The sequence below is a fragment of the Chenopodium quinoa genome, unplaced genomic scaffold (assembly GCF_001683475.1).
Source record: "Chenopodium quinoa cultivar QQ74 unplaced genomic scaffold, ASM168347v1, whole genome shotgun sequence".
In the NCBI taxonomy this organism is placed as follows: Eukaryota; Viridiplantae; Streptophyta; class Magnoliopsida; order Caryophyllales; family Amaranthaceae; genus Chenopodium; species Chenopodium quinoa.
In genome coordinates, this window is record NW_018742483.1 from 1,738,942 (window position 1) to 1,757,484 (window position 18,543).

General features: G+C 34.2%; 1 protein-coding gene across 1 annotated transcript; it reads left to right on the plus strand.

Annotated features, from left to right (window-relative positions):
• Positions 1–6,321: 6,321 nt before the first annotated feature.
• LOC110719117 (ATP-dependent zinc metalloprotease FTSH 2, chloroplastic-like) lies at positions 6,322–12,516 on the plus strand. The gene is made up of 5 exons (XM_021898020.1): positions 6,322–6,470; positions 8,250–9,453; positions 9,557–9,870; positions 11,158–11,398; positions 12,012–12,516. Exons 2-5 carry the CDS (start codon positions 8,275–8,277, stop codon positions 12,351–12,353), a joined length of 2,076 nt encoding a protein of 691 aa, XP_021753712.1. The 5' UTR covers positions 6,322–6,470; positions 8,250–8,274; the 3' UTR covers positions 12,354–12,516.
• Positions 12,517–18,543: the final 6,027 nt, after the last annotated feature.

Consider the following 18,543-nt stretch of genomic DNA (forward strand, 5'->3'; position numbering starts at 1 on the left):
ACGTGGCATACTCCATGCCTAATGGAGAAATCGGCCACCCAGGCCCAACTTCCGAGGGAAGCCCAATCAGCCCTAAGTTAACCTAAACCTAGGATGGGCACGTTTCCCAAGGTTATAAATACCTCCCTTAATCCTCATTAAGGGAGATTACGCAATAAAAAACTCACATAAAACACTCTCACCTAGAGAGACCCAATCACTTTAATTTCCGCATTAATTACTCCTTAATCAAGTACTAACTTGACCGTTGGAGGCGGAGCTCCCACCACCAGGAGTCTCCGTTGTTTTGCAGGTACAGGCGTCCGGTTCCAGTCTCGGAATTGTAACTCTCCCGCAGGACATCAGAAAACCCCGAAACAATTATTATTATTATTATTATGCCCCCCCCAACTCACCCCGTTTTTGTTCAATACATTAGTATATTAATTAGTAACCGTGTACTTGTAAGAGAAAAACTTTAATTTAATAACTTTTTTAATTAGTAACAGGAAATGTTGATTCATGAAATTAGTTATAAACAAAATGGAAAATCTTAGAAATAATAAGTTTTTAGCAATTGAAATAGTCATTTAGTTTAAGATTTCATTGTGTCATATATACACGAGCAAAATAATAAAGAAAATAATATAAATCTTATCGATGGATCACCTTAAAACAATTAAAAAGCGTTAGTTTACTTGTCAAAGGAACTTTCTTACAAGACTAGCATCGAGATATGATTAGTTCCGTTGAAAAATTAATCGTTGAATTGTGTTTCATTCTTTAATAAAAAAAATGTAACTGAAAAGTCTTCATTTTTATACGTATGCGACACACGTTATGTATAATAATGAAAGACGCTGATCCTCTATGTCTCTTGGAAAGAATGTTAACTAAAGCCCTAAGTAATCAATTTAGGTCAAAGTTGTACGCTTATTATGATCTCATAAAGTAAAGGAAATGCAGGCCACATTGTTATTGTTTTTCTTACAGTAGTTGTTGTTGTGATGTTATTTGTTTTTCTTTTTCTTCTTCTATTGCTCTGGATTATTATTATTATTATTATTATTATTATTATTATTATTATTATTATTATTATTATTATTATTATTATTATTATTATTATTATTATTATTATTATTATTATGGGCCTTTGTTAAGACAATAAATCTTATCTTAAGAGCATCAATAGGTAAACCGTACATGTTCTAGTTACCAAAAATGAAGTATGATTTTATAAAGCGATTGTTATAGTTACTAAATAAATAACTATTTTTGTATAAGCTAGGATAGTCGCATACGCATAATATATTCAATGAAAATAGGTTTTTTGTAAGTACATACTTGGGTTTGGAGAGAATTTTTTTTAAAACAAAAAGTCATAAATATTTAATTTTAAATTAATGAATTGATTTATAAATTGTAATAGTGAACTGTAAATGTCAATTAATACTTTACGGTTACTAGAATATTATGTATCTAATAGCATAAGTGAAGTGTTCACCAACCGTTACCTATTTACGTAATTGTCAACCGTTACTTATTCACATAATTGGCAACCGTCTCAATGTATCCATATATATATATATAGTACCATACAGTAGAGGTGAGCATGGGACGGGTACCCGTACCGTTAGTACTAACGGTTCGGGTACCCGATACCCAAAATCCCTAAAAGTGATATCCATATCCCGAACCGATAAGTTCGGGTACCCGGACTTCAGGTACCCGAATTTTCAGATCGGTTATCGGATACCCAATAAGATATCTAATAATGATAATTAAACTTAATTATGCATTTATTATAATATAATTTACCACTAATTAACAACAATATCATATAATTTTGACCAAATTATTAATAATATTACAAATCATTGATATTATAAAATAATTATATAGTAAAGTAAGAGTTTAGTTTTGAAAAAAGATAGATTTAAGTAGGGAAAAAAGGCAAAAAAATGCTTGTCGGAACGGATCGGGTAACCGTTAATTTTAAAATGATACCCAATAACCATACCCGATAACAAATTATCGGAACGGGTACCCGAACCGTTATGATTATCAGATCGGGTACCCTAATTTTTGGAACGGTTACGGATCGGTTTTTCGGGTTTTCGGTTTTTCGGGTAGTTTTGCTCAGCCCTACCATACAGTTGTAACATTATAGAAACATTCTTTTTTTTCAATTTTGAGGATTGATCAATAAGAATGGAGGGTTCTGATGATGAGCCAAAAAAAAATCTAAATTGGATGGGCATAACAAAGATAAAGGAAAGAGGCTGCTTTTAGAAGCAAACTCATTTCAAATGTTTGATTCAAAGGCTCATTAGCGAAAGAAATTCGAGAAGGTGATGTCATATACTGTCATATTTTACATTACAAGTTTGGTTTATTTTGTTTTTAAAAATTACATCCATGTATAACAACTAATTATATGAACACGTTGTACATTATTATTGCTACATTATAGAGAGAGTGTTCGATCGCTAAAAAGATGGTAAAATGTTGTTGTCAAACGAGGATCAAAATAATGAGGAAGTTGGTTTCGATTGGTGCATCACCGAAGTCAAAAGGTTTATTCTTTCAATTATGTGACAGGCATGATTTCCTACCAAATGATGAAAATGGATTAGCGTCTTTTGTAGGGGATGAATCTGTAATGCACCATATATGGTTGAAATTATGCGAAAAAGATCTTGCAAAGTGTATGGTAGTTTGCAGGGAATGGGGAAGGGCTATACCCAATTGGAGGCACTCCATGGGTGATCCTTGGTGTATTCCACCATATATTCAAAGACCAAACAACCTCGATCCATGTAGTGATGAAGAATCGAATACCGACAGTGATGATGGACAAAAATACGTTCAATTGTATATAGATTTCTTTGGTTCATTGTTTGTATTAATTATGATATATTATTAGTATTATTTGTGTTAATTCATTATTATCTTTATATATTGAGATATGTTATGTCATGCATATGTGTTTTATAAGTTGTTTTTTTTTACTAATGTAACATGTGAATAGGACTCATTTGTAATGTAACACAAGTATGTATTTTTATTATTATTATTATTATTATTATTATTATTATTATTATTATTATTATTATTATTATTATTATTATTATTAATAATAATAATAATAATAATAATAAGCGATCAATTACAACTCCGTACATATTCTAGTTAAAATGATATGATTATAGTTACAAAATAAATAACTATTTTTGGATCAGCCGGAAACGTCGCATACGAAGAATATCTGAATATATATAATCAATTCATAGGTTTTTTGTAAGTAAAAACATGGGATTGGAGAGATTTATTTTTTAAATTAATGTATTAATTTATAAATTATAATTGTATGAAGTGTGAATATCAATTAATACGTTGATGTTACTAGAATTTTTTGTATTTACTAGCATATGTGAATTGTAGTGTTTATTTTAAGTACGTATTGAATTATACATATAATCAATAAATACTTTTGGACCAATCATATAATGAGAGATGTACGTATATGGTCTTTATATCTACATAAAATTTAACACATTTGAAATTGTTTATTCGTAATGAAATTTTAAACTAACTCATGTACGTAACAAACTTTATCTGAAGTATGACGTAACGTAGGTTTTCAATAAGGTATGCGCTAAATGATCTAGTTTTTTGTCGTTTAGATAAATTTGTTTGAACCTATTATTAAGGGAGTTGTCCCGAACATCAACAGTGTTTTAACCATGAAGTGATAAGATACAATAGTTTAGGATACAATAATAATGTTTTTGTTAGTAGTTTATGACACATATTTTATATTCATGTTACTTATAAAATATTAAATATAGTTATTGCAAAGAGTAGTAAGACCAACTAAAACTCAAAACATTTTTCACATTAGTATCTATTGATACTACAATTTTGTACCTCGTTACTAAAATAATATGTAACTTGATAAAATCAACTACAACTTCACACATGTTCTTAATGGGGTTCTCTAAACCTTTGTAATAAAATGTTATGTATTAGTAGTTTGTCAAAATCAAATTTATAAATCAAATCTATCTAAATCTGAAAATATTCAAAAACTCTAACTAGTAACGGCACATGTTCCCAGCCCATTACATTTCTGTAGCTTTTTCTCTAACCCAAGTACCAAATGTTTTATTGCATTTATTAATCTTTTAAGTCTTTCTGTAAGTCTTTCATTAAACTTATACTTCATCTTAAGCTCCCTTCTTCAATTCAACTTTTTACTTTTTTCTTTTTAATTTTAGCCTCTCCTGGCCACCTCCTTTTTCCTCGATGGAATCAAACAAAATGTAATAAATTATAATTTAAAGACACGATATTATCAATATATATAAGTGACGTTTTATTATAAATTCGTAAAACAACCAATACATTGCACTTTATTTTATTTTACTTTTTTTTTATTTACAAACAATGACAGGACCATCATCCGAGCCAAAAACTAGTTAAGTTATATCTTAACTAGTTAAGTTATATCTTAACTAGTTTTTGGCTCGGGTGATGGTCCTGTCATTGTTTGTAAATAAAAAAAAAAGTAAAATAAAATAAAGTGCAATGTATTAGTTGGTTTACTAAAGTTTAGAAAACGCTAATATAAGTGCTATCTCATTCATATGTACTAAAGTTTAGAAAACGCTAATATAAGTGGTTAATTTGTACATAATACAGGTCGGGATAGGTAAATTTACTAAATGAATTAGCAATTAAATATGAAATGAATAATACGAAGGTTGTATCTAGGACGTTTTAATTTTTACCCGGTCAATCAAATGATATGACTTTTCTCAAACAATTGTTATTGTTACTATATAACTATCTAGCTCTGGATCTGTCGGGGAAGTCCCATGCGAAATACATATGCACTTATTGAATAGAATTTTTGTAATGGTCTGTTTTGATTTACTGAACTGAACTATTTTATGAGAGAATTATATAAAAAACCGAATTGAACTGAATTGAATTTAGAATATGTTGCGGAGAACATCCCCTTAGTATTGTACATAAATGGGATTGGATAGTTTATTTTTTAAAAGATATATAATTAATTATTATTATTATTATTATTATTATTATTATTATTATTATACAATTGAAGGATAGCTATGTTGATTATAGTTGTTGTTTAAGATTATTTTGTTTTTGACATGATTATGTAGTAACAATAATTGTTTGGTTAGTTTTAATTTTTGTAATTATAACATAACCTAACAAGCCATTTGTATTCGGGGCTTCAGGGTATAGTGTGCAAATTATTAAAATAAATAGTTAATTATTTTACTTATACTTAGTATACGCTAATGTAAATAGTTAATTTTTTTCTTAATAAAGGTCGGTATAGGATTTGTTACTGATTTAATTAGTAATTGATTAGTATCTAACACATTTGAATTTGTACATGATTAGTGGAAAAATATTATTTTACTTAAACAATTGTCCTTGTTACTAAATATATACTTGTATGTATCTATGTATTAGCCATGAAAGTCGCAAGGACTGAAAATTAATTACCCGTTCAAGTTCAGAATCTAGTTTGGAAATTTTGTGGAAATCTTAATACGAGAAATGAATGACATTATTTCAATATAAAAGTATATTTTATTTAAATTGATATCATATACTGGAATTTAATTAGCCGTTCACCGTTAATTGTTTAATTGGAAAAGCGAGATAGATAAAAGCAGTGAAATTCATTTAATTAAATTGAAGAAATGTTAGAAATAAATCGATCATGGTGGATTGTTGATTGTCCAAAATCGAATTTGTTTGTCCAATAAACATGCTTGCGAATAGAAAATTCTGATTCGAGTAACAATTGTCGGCGCTGAATTCTGTAATCTTCACTGGCGTCCTTATCATATCAACCTGTATAATAGTTGTGATACCATCAATGATAAAGTAATAGAAATTTCAGGAAAAAAAAACAAAAATTCATTTGTGTATTAAATGCGGTTAGGCGTCAAGAATTTTCGCCAGCCATTTTCCCGCTTTAGTAAGTCCTTAGCGCCATTGGAGGTGAAATTTTTCCCCCTAATATTCCCTTTTTTTTTGCTCTTGCTTATGTGGCAGTACCTCATCGGGAATGTATGTGGGCTCCACATACACTAAATGTATGTGTATCATTGTCCATTACGTGTACTCAATGACTTAAATATCCAAATTCTTTTGTCAACAAATCCAAACCTATTCGTTATTTTTACGGATCCAATCGTAAATTTGAAACCATGAATGCATCCAAAAGAATTTGTAGGCAAGAGCAAAACAACACTGACAAAAAAATCTCAAAGTTTAGAAGGTAACTAAAGGATCATCACTTACCACTATAAGTATGCCACGTAACCAATTCCGAACCACATCCACCTCCTCTAAAATACTCAACGAACCCCTCTTCTCTTGTATCCTTCTTCACCCTTTTCCCTCCTCAAATCCCCACTTTCTCTCCTCTGAATTCTACCCGGGTACTTTTCCTGCATTTTTTAGCTTATGTTTTTCTGGTTTTGTTTTATTTATGCTTAAAGTTTATTATTGTTGTTATAATTGTTCATGAATTCCGCTTAGTTTCATATACTGTCTTGAAATTTACTAACTTTTTACAAAATTATACATACCCACTTGTGGTATTATGTTAATTGAATGGTTTTTCTTTGAATTGACTGAATTTTTTTGAGGGGTTTGGAATTTGTTGCCTATTTAGTTTGCTTCATTAGAAATGAGATATTGGAAGTGTTTTTAAGGCTCATAATTTCCTGGAATATAGTAAAAGTTGAGTTGACCATGATAATTATAAAGTTTTCATCATTAATACAATCATGGGTGAGGAAAATTTGCTTTCAGTTTGTAGCAGTTTTTGAGTATTGGTTTAATTTGAGCCAAAGTGTGTTACTTAAGAAGCTTTACAAGTGAATAATTGATTGAAGTGTGATTGATTTATAGTAATGGACTTTAAACCCTCTAAAATAATCTTGAATGTGTATGAGAAATTGGGTTTTCTTATTCATGATAGGGGTGAATTTTCCATCCGCTGTAGTGCCTTGTCCAACTGCTTATGCAAACCAAGTAGTGAATCTTCTATAGTCCTGCCTTTCTGAGAAGTAGGAAGAAATTAGTTCTCTGGTCCTTAGACTTTGTATGCTTCTCATTGCTCTTGATCCACCATATAGATGAAATTCATGTGATATCTTAGCTGCAGATCTCAGTTCTCTACTCTCTAGGGATATCCCACTTTAATTATTTAAGCGTATCTCCTTTCAAATCCTTTTAAAGCATGTTTGGCATGGTGTTTAAAGGGATGGAAATGGATTTTGCTAGTGATTTGTGTTCCAAGTTTATGCAGCTGGATATTTTTCACCGAGAAAAGAAAATTCTGAAATGCAATGCTGGAGAATTGTTAGTGTCCTCTAAAATATTCACCCCCATATGGCCATATAGCCCAAGTTCTATCTTTACCTTTTAGGATGGCATTTTCTTTAGTGCTCTTATTTACTCATTCATCAAGATAGCCTTTTGGGCTTAGGTTTCATGTAGATGTCATGAGAGCATTGCAATTAATAGTAACTCTCTCAGTGGTGCTGCTGGTGCATCAAAGGAATTACATTGAAGTTTGCTTCATCCCTGTATGATAACCTCAAACTTTGCGAACATTAACCATTAGGCTCTAATATATACCTTACCAAAATCTGACATTATGATTTTATAGAATTGTTTATATCAAGGTTCAAATTTGAAAGCTTGCAAGGCTTGAGAATATTACAGAAGCACCAAGTCATATTGTTAAAATGAAATAAGGCATAGGTTTGTATTCTGATAAAGATAAAGAAGTACCTTCCCATCTCATGTCAGTAAATGAAGGTCAATACCGGCTTTTATGTTAAACTGCATCAGTAAGCTTCAGATTTGACGATTAAGAGTGTTATCAGGTTGCGAATTGTATTGTAGTGTAGAGGTACTGTGTTCACAAACGAAAGAATAGTGTTTTCATTACAGAATACCAAGAACTAAAGATAGTTGGTTCTCCAAATAAATATATAATCTAAGCAAAATATAGGTTTGCAACATCATAGAAAGGGGTAATGGCTGCATTAAAATGCTTTATTATATGGGGCTTATAGCTGTAAAATACATTATAAGCAAGATGTGGGGCTTTTCCTCTTAAATGTTGTTGAGCAATTGTTATTTTTAATATTCATATTATTTTTTTTTTGAGGCTTTGAGCTGATTTTTGTCCTTCATTTTAATAGGGCAATCACTTGCAGATAGTGTGAAATGGCTGCCTCATCAGCCTGCCTTTTGGGACATGGTTCATCAACCTCAAGCAGTAAAACTATTTTGAAAGAAAGGCTTTTTCATGGGCACCTACTTGCAGGACGTTCAGTATTGCTAAGATCACAAAAAGCTTTCATTGTAAAAGCATCTTCAGACAAGGCACAAAGTAATGGAAGAAGAGGCTTCTTAAAATTATTGCTTGGGAATGCTGGAGTTGCTTCTACTTTAGTCGGTACTGGAACTGCTTATGCTGATGAGCAAGGAGTTTCTTCTTCAAGGATGTCATACTCGAGGTTTTTGGAGTACCTTGACAAAGACAGGGTGAAGAAGGTAGATTTGTTTGAAAATGGGACCATAGCTATTGTTGAGGCCATATCTCCTGAGCTAGGTAACCGTGTGCAACGAGTTCGGGTGCAACTTCCAGGTCTTAGCCAGGAGCTGCTACAGAAGCTTAGGGAGAAAAATATTGACTTTTCGGCACATAATGCACAAGAGGACTCTGGTTCCCTGCTATTTAATCTGATAGGAAATCTTGCTTTCCCACTTATCTTAATTGGGGGTCTTTTCCTTCTCTCTAGACGTTCTTCTGGAGGAATGGGAGGTCCGGGTGGTCCAGGATTCCCTATGGCCTTTGGCCAGTCGAAAGCCAAGTTTCAGATGGAGCCTAATACTGGGGTAACTTTTGATGATGTTGCTGGAGTTGATGAAGCGAAGCAGGATTTTATGGAGGTAGTGGAATTCCTGAAAAAACCTGAAAGGTTTACTGCTGTTGGAGCCCGCATCCCTAAGGGTGTCCTGCTTGTTGGCCCGCCAGGGACAGGAAAGACTCTACTGGCTAAGGCTATTGCTGGAGAAGCTGGTGTTCCTTTTTTCTCCATTTCTGGGTCAGAGTTCGTTGAAATGTTTGTTGGTGTGGGAGCATCTCGAGTGCGCGATCTTTTCAAGAAGGCAAAAGAAAATGCTCCTTGCATTGTGTTTGTTGATGAAATTGATGCAGTAGGAAGGCAAAGAGGTACTGGAATCGGGGGAGGAAATGATGAAAGGGAACAGACATTGAATCAGCTTCTAACTGAGATGGATGGCTTTGAGGGTAACACTGGTATCATTGTTGTTGCTGCAACTAACAGGGCAGACATTCTTGACTCTGCCTTGTTGAGGCCAGGACGCTTTGACAGACAGGCAAATCTTTGCTAAAAAAGCAGACCCATCTCTGTGATTTTTTAGTATGTCTTTCAGGTTACTTACAGGTATAGGGTATTAACTAATCTTTGTTATTATACAGGTATCAGTAGATGTTCCTGATGTACGTGGACGAACAGAGATCTTGAAGGTTCATGCTGGCAATAAGAAATTTGACACTGATGTTTCCCTTGATGTGATAGCTATGCGGACACCTGGTTTCAGCGGAGCTGATCTGGCAAACCTGTTAAATGAGGCAGCTATATTGGCTGGACGCCGTGGGAAGACAGCCATTTCTTCCAAAGAGATAGATGATTCAATTGACAGGATTGTAGCTGGAATGGAAGGAACAGTCATGACAGATGGCAAAAGCAAAAGTCTTGTGGCATATCATGAAGTGGGACATGCCATCTGTGGGTAAGTGGAAAAGACATACTACTCAATTTATGATATGTAGGTATAATTTTTGAATGATTGGAGTACAATTAAAAAAACAACTTGATATATTCTTGCTAGTTGTTTTAACAAGCCCAACATGTTTGATGAATTTAGCTAAATGTGATTGAGTTTAAACAATATCAGTGATTGACTTTCCAGCAATCATTACTTTGTTAGTCATACTTAGTATTCGTTATTTTTCATGTCTTCCTAATTTTCCTTTCAATTAGAATCAATGGGTATCAAGGTCGCTGAATTTGATTTTTTGTTCCTGTTTTAAAATAAGACTTCCTGGCCCTGAGAAAATTTGTTCTGCTGTTATTTAACAATATCATTTCTCCCTTTTACTATGTTCCTATTCAGCTAGGTGTCCAAACTCCAAAGGACCTAAACCCTAATTATAATAATATCTTCCTCCAAAATAAAACCAGAGTACTTGGTCATAATTGTAAAATCTTTTGCCAATTCTGAAATGTGTTAGTCCTATGTTGCACAGACTTGAGTTTGGATGTCTTATCCAAGATAGCCGATACGAGGATACGGTCAAAAGAGTGTCTTGACTGATTTTTTAGACACAGTTGACATAAAAAGTGTCTTGACTAATTTAGGTCCTTTCTGTAGCAAAGACTTTAGAAAGATAATAATGGAAAGATTACTGCTGCAATTTTGAAAGTTATTTTTTTTGGATGCCCTCTATTGCTAAATTTGGATGTTTACTTAGATATGGAGGTAAACTTTAATATCAAACATGAAAGATGTAATATTTGCTTGTCATAAAAAACAGATAATATAAAGAATTTAACAATGATGGATTTTGTTGGCCTTCTGCCAGATCATTATGGCTTGTGGAATAAACTGTCTGGCTTTGGTATCTGGTTGTTTCTAATCTATGTGATTAAGCTTGGATTTCTTCAGTTAACCATTTCTAGTTGCTATATGTTCTCCCTGGTTTGATTGTATGAACTTCGACATATTATATGTATTTCATTGTATGAACTGCTTTATCACCACAACATTGCTAATATTTATGTGGATTTCATTTACTTTCTTGTCATTCTTATTGCCATCAAATTTAGCTCACAAGTATCTGTGAATCACAGTAAAGCAGGTCACTGACTTTTATCATGTTTGCTTGTTTGTTTAAGTGTAATATTATTGTCGAAGATGTATGTCCATTTGTCATCAATAAATGTTCAGAAAAAATTGAGCTTATTGGTTTTCACAAAGCTAATAGTAATAATTGTGGCAATTTTCATGTGGCTGCAGAACTTTGACTCCTGGACATGATGCTGTCCAAAAAGTCACCCTTATACCACGTGGTCAAGCACGAGGACTTACCTGGTTCATTCCCTCAGATGACCCAACCCTCATTTCAAAGCAGCAACTCTTTGCGAGAATTGTTGGTGGTCTAGGTGGCCGAGCCGCGGAGGAAATTATATTTGGTGAACCTGAAGTCACCACTGGAGCAGCTGGTGATTTACAACAAATCACTGGTTTGGCTAAGCAGGTAACTTTGCAACTACCTCCTCCTCTGTTGGTGAAAATAGATGACGGATTGGCGGTAGTGCTATCTGTGTTATTCTTCGTTGCATCAAGTCCCCAGCCCCCCCATTCCCAACCCCAACCCAAATAAATAAAAACAAGTACAAAGAATCCTGCCAGTTTCAAACAATGGTTAGGTCCAGATTGTCCCCTAATTAGTCAAGATCTTGATACTCTTCCCCCCCCCCCCTTCTCTCTCTCTCTCATTTTTTTTGTCTTCCCTGTTGTCAGTAGTAGTTTATGGATTGCCCTTCAAAATGTGAAGCAGGTAGCCAGAGAATTACCTCCCTCCTAGTCAAAAAAAAAAAAAGTGCTTGATTATATCATTATTTCCTGTGCCCTTGGTCAACAGAAACCAATATGAATATCGCTATTTAGATATGGTTTATTGATCGTCTTTAAGAACTAGTAGCAATGAACTTAAAGTAGATCGTGATTACTCTTAGTTTGTAGCTCGAAGTCGTGAATAACTTGTATATGTCTTTGAGGTTGTTGAAGCCAATTCATTGTATTCTCTTGCCAGATCTTTTGATGGTTTTGACTAGGAAACTGATGCATTAATGTGTATAATCTTACAGATGGTGACTACTTTTGGAATGTCTGAGATTGGTCCATGGTCTCTTATGGATTCATCCGCACAAAGTGGAGATGTCATCATGAGAATGATGGCAAGAAATTCCATGTCGGAAAAGCTAGCTGAGGACATTGATGCTGCCGTGAAGAAACTCACAGATGATGCTTATCAGATTGCCTTGACCCACATAAGAAACAACCGAGAAGCCATGGACAAAATTGTTGATGTTCTTCTAGAAAAGGAAACTATGAGTGGGGATGAGTTCCGCGCACTTCTGGCTGAGTTTACCGAGATTCCTCCTGAAAACCGTGTACCTGCAGCAACTGCTTCTGCTGTTACAGTATAAGCTTATATACATATACAACCAGGTGTACTTTTTCCTCTATACCAAGATATAGCATTTCCTATAAAGATTTTGACCAAGTTGTTCTCTTGTAATTTAGATACTGTATAATTGTAATTAATTAATTAATACTTGGAAACTAATTCCTCTGTGATCTCCATCCTTCCCTCCATTTAGTTCTTGTGTGCCCTATACTGGCCTACACATCAAATACTTTGCCATTGCTACAACACATCAAATCGAGAGCTGCAGAGTGATGCAAGCCGTGCATTTAGCGAGGACGTCTAGGACCTAACCCCCCCCCCCCCCCCCCTCAAACGTCACCCTCTTTTTGTCCCAAACAAAGGAAAACAACGGTTGTTTTTCTCAAGATTAAACATTTCCCTCCTTTAAAAATCCAAACAAAGAACATAAGCATTGTGGTTAACTGATTATTATATAATTCTCTCTATCAGTTCTTTTATCAGACAATTTCAAATTACTATTTTAGCCCAGCTCACCGGTAATCCTAAACTGCATTAAGGAAGTTATCGTGTGACCTTAATTTGCCATATTATTTGTTTCACAACATCAAGTCGATAAATTGAAGGCTCAAAGTTTCACAACATCAAGTGTATAAATTGGAGGCTCAAAGTTTCACATTGATCCAATTGTTTTGAGTCTTAATTGGTTTCCTTTTCCATGTCTATTGAGTTTACCAAGGACAATGATAACATACATTGTATGTACATACATTATATGTATGTGGTCCCAACATACATTACCAATTAAAAATTGACAACTCATTATTAGTTAAAAAAAATGAGAGGGAAATGTTTATTCCTTGACTTTCTCTACCCCTAATCTTAGTAGTTTATTTTCCCTTCCATATTATTAATTTGTTACTTAATAATTTAGATTGCTTTAATTAATTAGGAATAGAAAGACCAGTTTTCCTGTAGATTCGAACCCTATTTCCCTATCTGCATTAGTTAGATGATTTAGGAATTACTTTTGATTGGGTGATACGACTTTAGCTTGTCATAGCTCTTGAGTTCTCATAAGGAGTAATTATATTGGTTGAAAGGGTATAAAGTTAGGAATTCATGACAAAATCACGCGTTGTTCGGCGTAATTAATGTTAATTTTACTCTAATAATTTCACTTTAATTCTCTTATCTAACGCCCGGGGCGCTCATTAGCTTTTGCCTTTGTATATTAGTATAGAAATTAATGGTAATTGAAGTTCATATTTATTTTGATATTTTGTTCATATTTGTATTTATATATGTTCATTTACATATTGGTAAATGTTCATTCACACATATATGCACATAATTAAATTAGTTTGATAGATTTTTATATAATTTAATTAAATGTTCAATTGCACATTAAAAAATATTCATTCGAGTTTAATAATGGTTCATCTTTATATTGTAAAACATTCTTTGAATATTAATACCAAGAATTAAATATAAGAGAGGATGTTCATTTTAATTTGAAAGACAAGTTTTACATTTTGGAAGCTAAATAAATGCTTATTTCTAATTTATGAATTCATTCTAATTATTGGTGGCTAGATGATACAAAACATTTTGAGCATGCATATGATATTTCTATTATTGATTGTTGTTCCTTATGAAAGGTAAACCTGGCGTGAATGATCAATCATACAAAATTCAATGCTCATATATATTAGAAAAGCAATATGTTCATAAACATAAAACTAAATGTTCAAAGCAACTTCGTGATAGTCTTCTGACTACTCCGAACAATAATATAGAGGTAAATTTAGGACCGATACCTTAGTGGGAAGAGTAGTGTCCTAAAACGTTCCTTGTGAATTGTAGGCGTCGTTTGAAGTGCGCCTACGTAAAAAGCATGTTGTGAATATGCTTGGCACTCATAGGAAGTGGGAATTGACATTAAGATTAGGGACAACGTTAGGGACAAATAAAGTAGGGAGCCGTCAACAAGTTTTTGAGGAACTTGTAAACCGTTCACGGATCATAAAAAGGCAACCACGATAAGGGACAACGATAGGCAACAACGATTGACCCGTGAAGGTTACACCCCATTCATAATCCATGAGATTACTAACTCCATATGGTTCGGAACCACGAAAGGAGGATCGGGGATGATGGTACGAAGTGAGTCATGGAGTCACATTCGCCTGTATTGGCCTCTACTCGATTCTTATATTGAAAAGCATTCCTGTGATCTCAAAGGCATACAAACAATAATTCAATTCGCTCAAAACTATTATTTAACTAAATTGGTTTAATATTAATGCACACATAATTCTAAAATATCATGATCACTTGAATTAAATAACAAGATTAAAAGAAACCTAAACCGGTTGTCCAAATTATCTTATTAGGCGTGATTTTCAATTACATATTCCCTTTAAACATGCAATATGGTGATCATAATAAAAATAATAATAGAATCAACATTAATACCAATTTAATCACAATCCCAACAACATAAAATTGTTAGAAAAATAATAATAATAATAATAATAATAATAATAATAATAATAATAATAATAATAATAATAATAATAATAATAATAAAAGAGCATGATCCTTACTTTGAATCTGTTTGCTTGCAACTACAAAATAATAAACGAGTTAGTAACTTCAAGGAAATAATAAAACAATAATTAAATTAAATTAAATTAAATTAAATTAAAGTTGATTTTGGGGCCAAACCCTCAAACGATTCTACCTTTCACGCCTTGGCTTAAGGACAGAACCTCGAGTAAAATATGGACTCCTTTGAGTGCTTGAAGAAGGAATTTTGAAGTGAAAAGGGTAGGCTAGTGTTTAGGTTCGTAGCATAGAAGAAAGAAAATAAGAATAAAAAAATTCTGGTTGCCCCGTACATCAGAAATGAAGGGGTATTTATAGGGAAAATGTGTTGATGGAGCACACGGAACCCTAAAATGATAAAAACCCTAAAAATGTATCCCGTGACACGGTCAGACTGTACCGTGACACGGTCAGACTGTACCGTCAGATGGTACACTTCCCCGTGACACGGTACAGTTTTGGAGTGACGCGGGAAATTTTCAGAAAACGGAATAAAAAACGCGTTAAGGGTTTACGCGGAAAGGACACGGAACGTCCCGTGTCACGGCAGACCTCCCGTGTCACGGGAAGTCCCACCGTCAGACGGGAAGGGTTCCCGTGACACGGTCAGACTGTACCGTGACACGATCACTTCCAGTCCATTTTTCCGTCTAAATTCATTTTTAACCCTAATTTCTTTCGGCTTTTAAAGTGTCGATTGATAATTTCGGGCTTTTTTCTGACTTTTATCATTCGGGCTAAAATAAGAAAATAATAAAATAAAAATAAATAAAATGTTTGGGCCAAAAATAAATAATAAAATAATAAAATAAAAAAGGTTTGGGCTTAAAATTAATTAATAAGCTTGGGCTAAAATTAAAACTATGCTTTTACCAAACATCAAGACTAATCCATGGACCTTTCAAAGGTATGAATTTAATAAAATACGATTTTTTAAGCACTCTCGGGATTAAATACTAAACCCGACCAATAGAGGCGGTGAAAGTTTATTTATCATCGGGTTTGGTTTTGGGGAGACATTTTTAGGTGTCTACAGAAGCCCCCACTTTGACTGAGTTTGTAGAAACTTTAGTTTCGAAAACGATAGTCAAAGTAGTCGATAGGGACGGAGAATGATTAAAGACGTTCTGCGATCCTAAATCATTCTGTATACGCCGATACCTGCAGAAAAATGTTAGTTCTACAGATAAAAGGAGTAAAGGGATAGAATACGTATCTGACACCAGTGTATCGGTGACAAATGAGTTTGGTATTTTCCTATGCTTGAAGGAATCCACCCGAGTGACATTTGTTGAAATGCTTTCCATGCTTGAGGAAAGCCGACTGAAGACTTTGGTAGCTTTCTAAGCCTGAAGAAAGCTACTGGATAATACTTTCCATGCCTGAGGAAAGTCGATGAACGAATTTGGTGTCATTCTATGCTTGAAGAATTTCACCAATAATATCTTCCATGCTTGAGGAAAGCCGACAAAGGAATTTGGTGGTTTTCTATACTTGAAGAAAAATCCACCGATAACGCTTTCCAAGCCTGAGGAAAGCCGACTTGGCGGTTTTCTATACTTGAAGAAAAATCCACCGATAACGCTTTCCAAGCCTGAGGAAAGCCGACTGATGAATATGGTGTCATTCTATGCTTGAAGAATTCCACCGATAATGCCTTCCATGCTTGAGGAAAGCCGATTTGGCGGTTTTCTATACTTGAAGAAAAATCCACCGGATAATACTTTCCATGCTTGAGGAAAGTCGAATGAAAGATGATGAGATTCCAAGTCTCTGTGTAGCGAGAACCTTGCGTCATGAAATGATGGTGGTCCGCTTGTTCCCGGACGTGGGCTGTAGATGGTCCGCTTGTCCCCGGACGTGGGTTGTAGATAAGACCTGCAAAAATAAATTTGCCAATGGACTCGTATATACTGTGATTGACTTGACCAACTGACTTGACCCAGTTTGACTTGACATGACATGACATGTGTATGACTTGTGATTGTGTGTGTCTTGAGTGAGTGTGTGTACTGACACAAGCAATTAAAAATGCAAAAGCAAAAGACTTGACCAAGTTTGACTTGACATGACATGTGTATGACTTGTGAGTGTGTGTGTGTGTGTGTATATGTGTGTGTGCAGACACAAGCAAACGAAGATGCAAAAGCAAAAATTTTCCGTCAATTTTTGTCATGAGTGGAGGGTACCGACTTTCTCCCGAAAAAGAAAGATGTGAAAACTGAACTTTTATTTTCAAACTTCCTTCGATGAAAACTTGAAAAAAGTTTTTTGAACTTCCCCAAAATAAAATAATGAAAAGGGAGAGAAGTTTTAAACTTCTTCCTTGAGCAAGACGAAATGATTCGTATGGATTGAATTGTTTGTCCTGAAAATAATGTATGCATGATGCATGTTCTTAGGCCAGGAGGCTAAGGACAATTACATCATGTGACACGATAGATGAATGAACTTAAGTCATGGAGCTAAGCATCATATATGGTGTAAAGAAGCGATTTTGAACGTCACTTAGGTCTGGAAGCTAAGCACGTATAGTGATTATTACATAATGAACGTTGCTTAGGTCAAGGAGCTAAGCACGATATGCTTTGTATGATTAAAAATCATTGATATATAAATGTTTCTTAGCACATTATGCGAAACAATGAACATTGCTCAGGTCAGGAAGCTAAGCAAGTATACAATGTTTCTTTAAATATGATGAAACATGCACAGTGTTGAAACAAGATTTCATGATAAAGGGCTCTTAAAGGGAAGGATGATTGATATGGATATGGATGTGTGAGTGAAGTGTGTGAATGTGATACTAAGGCTGGCTGCAAGGGTTACAACGATGGAAAGAGATGTGAGAAGAGTTAAAGATGATGACTCTTCAGGCTGGGTAAGCTAATGTGATTTGGGTTCAAGCCCCAAAGTCTAGCTCTAAATGGGTAGGGATAAACATTGGATATTCTTTGACTCGATCATGTATAGATATGAATGTGAATGTGGTCGCACCTCAATGTGAGGTTGCCTACGTATCCGTTAGGAATCAGGCCGAACGTAGCTCTAACCGAACTTTGCACAAGTGTATGTACACCTCAAAGAGGTCTTTCAAGGGTTGTAATGTGGTTAAGTTGATGGTTTAAGGAAGAAAGGGATAAAAGGCTCAAGACCCGAGAGAATCCCCAAGATGTGTAATTTTGAATTTGAAAATTTTGAATTTTGCAAGTTTATTTTCAATATATATGTTTTTCTTCTTTTTTTTTCATTCTTGTGAATCAATGTAGGCAATCTCAGATCATGCGGTCCATCACTCACTTGGCATTCATGTTTCTCAGGCACGGTACCAAGCACTCGATGAGAGACGCAATTTGAGACGTGTTCATATCAAAGACATTGGAACACTTGCCTTTAGACATTGTTTTATTGTTGCTTTGCTGCTTTTATTTTAACTTGCTTTATGAATGTTATACAATTACACATCTTCAAATCCCAGGGTTGAGTGAATGTGGGTTGAAGAAATGAAGGACAAACGTTAGACGAGGCTCAAAGTGGTTGATGAAGAACTGGATATGTGATTGAGTGGTTAATGGGGAATGACAGGGTTGCAAAGGTGCCTCAAATCATTGGTGTACCTT

Coding starts and splice junctions, on each gene's coding strand:
- LOC110719117 (XM_021898020.1), top strand. CDS start 8,275: ATGGCTGCCTCATCAGCCTGCCTTTTGGGACATGGTTCATCAACCTCA. Junction 9,454..9,556: donor CAGGACGCTTTGACAGACAG/GCAAATCTTTGC, acceptor GTTATTATACAG/GTATCAGTAGATGTTCCTGA. Junction 11,399..12,011: donor TCACTGGTTTGGCTAAGCAG/GTAACTTTGCAA, acceptor ATAATCTTACAG/ATGGTGACTACTTTTGGAAT.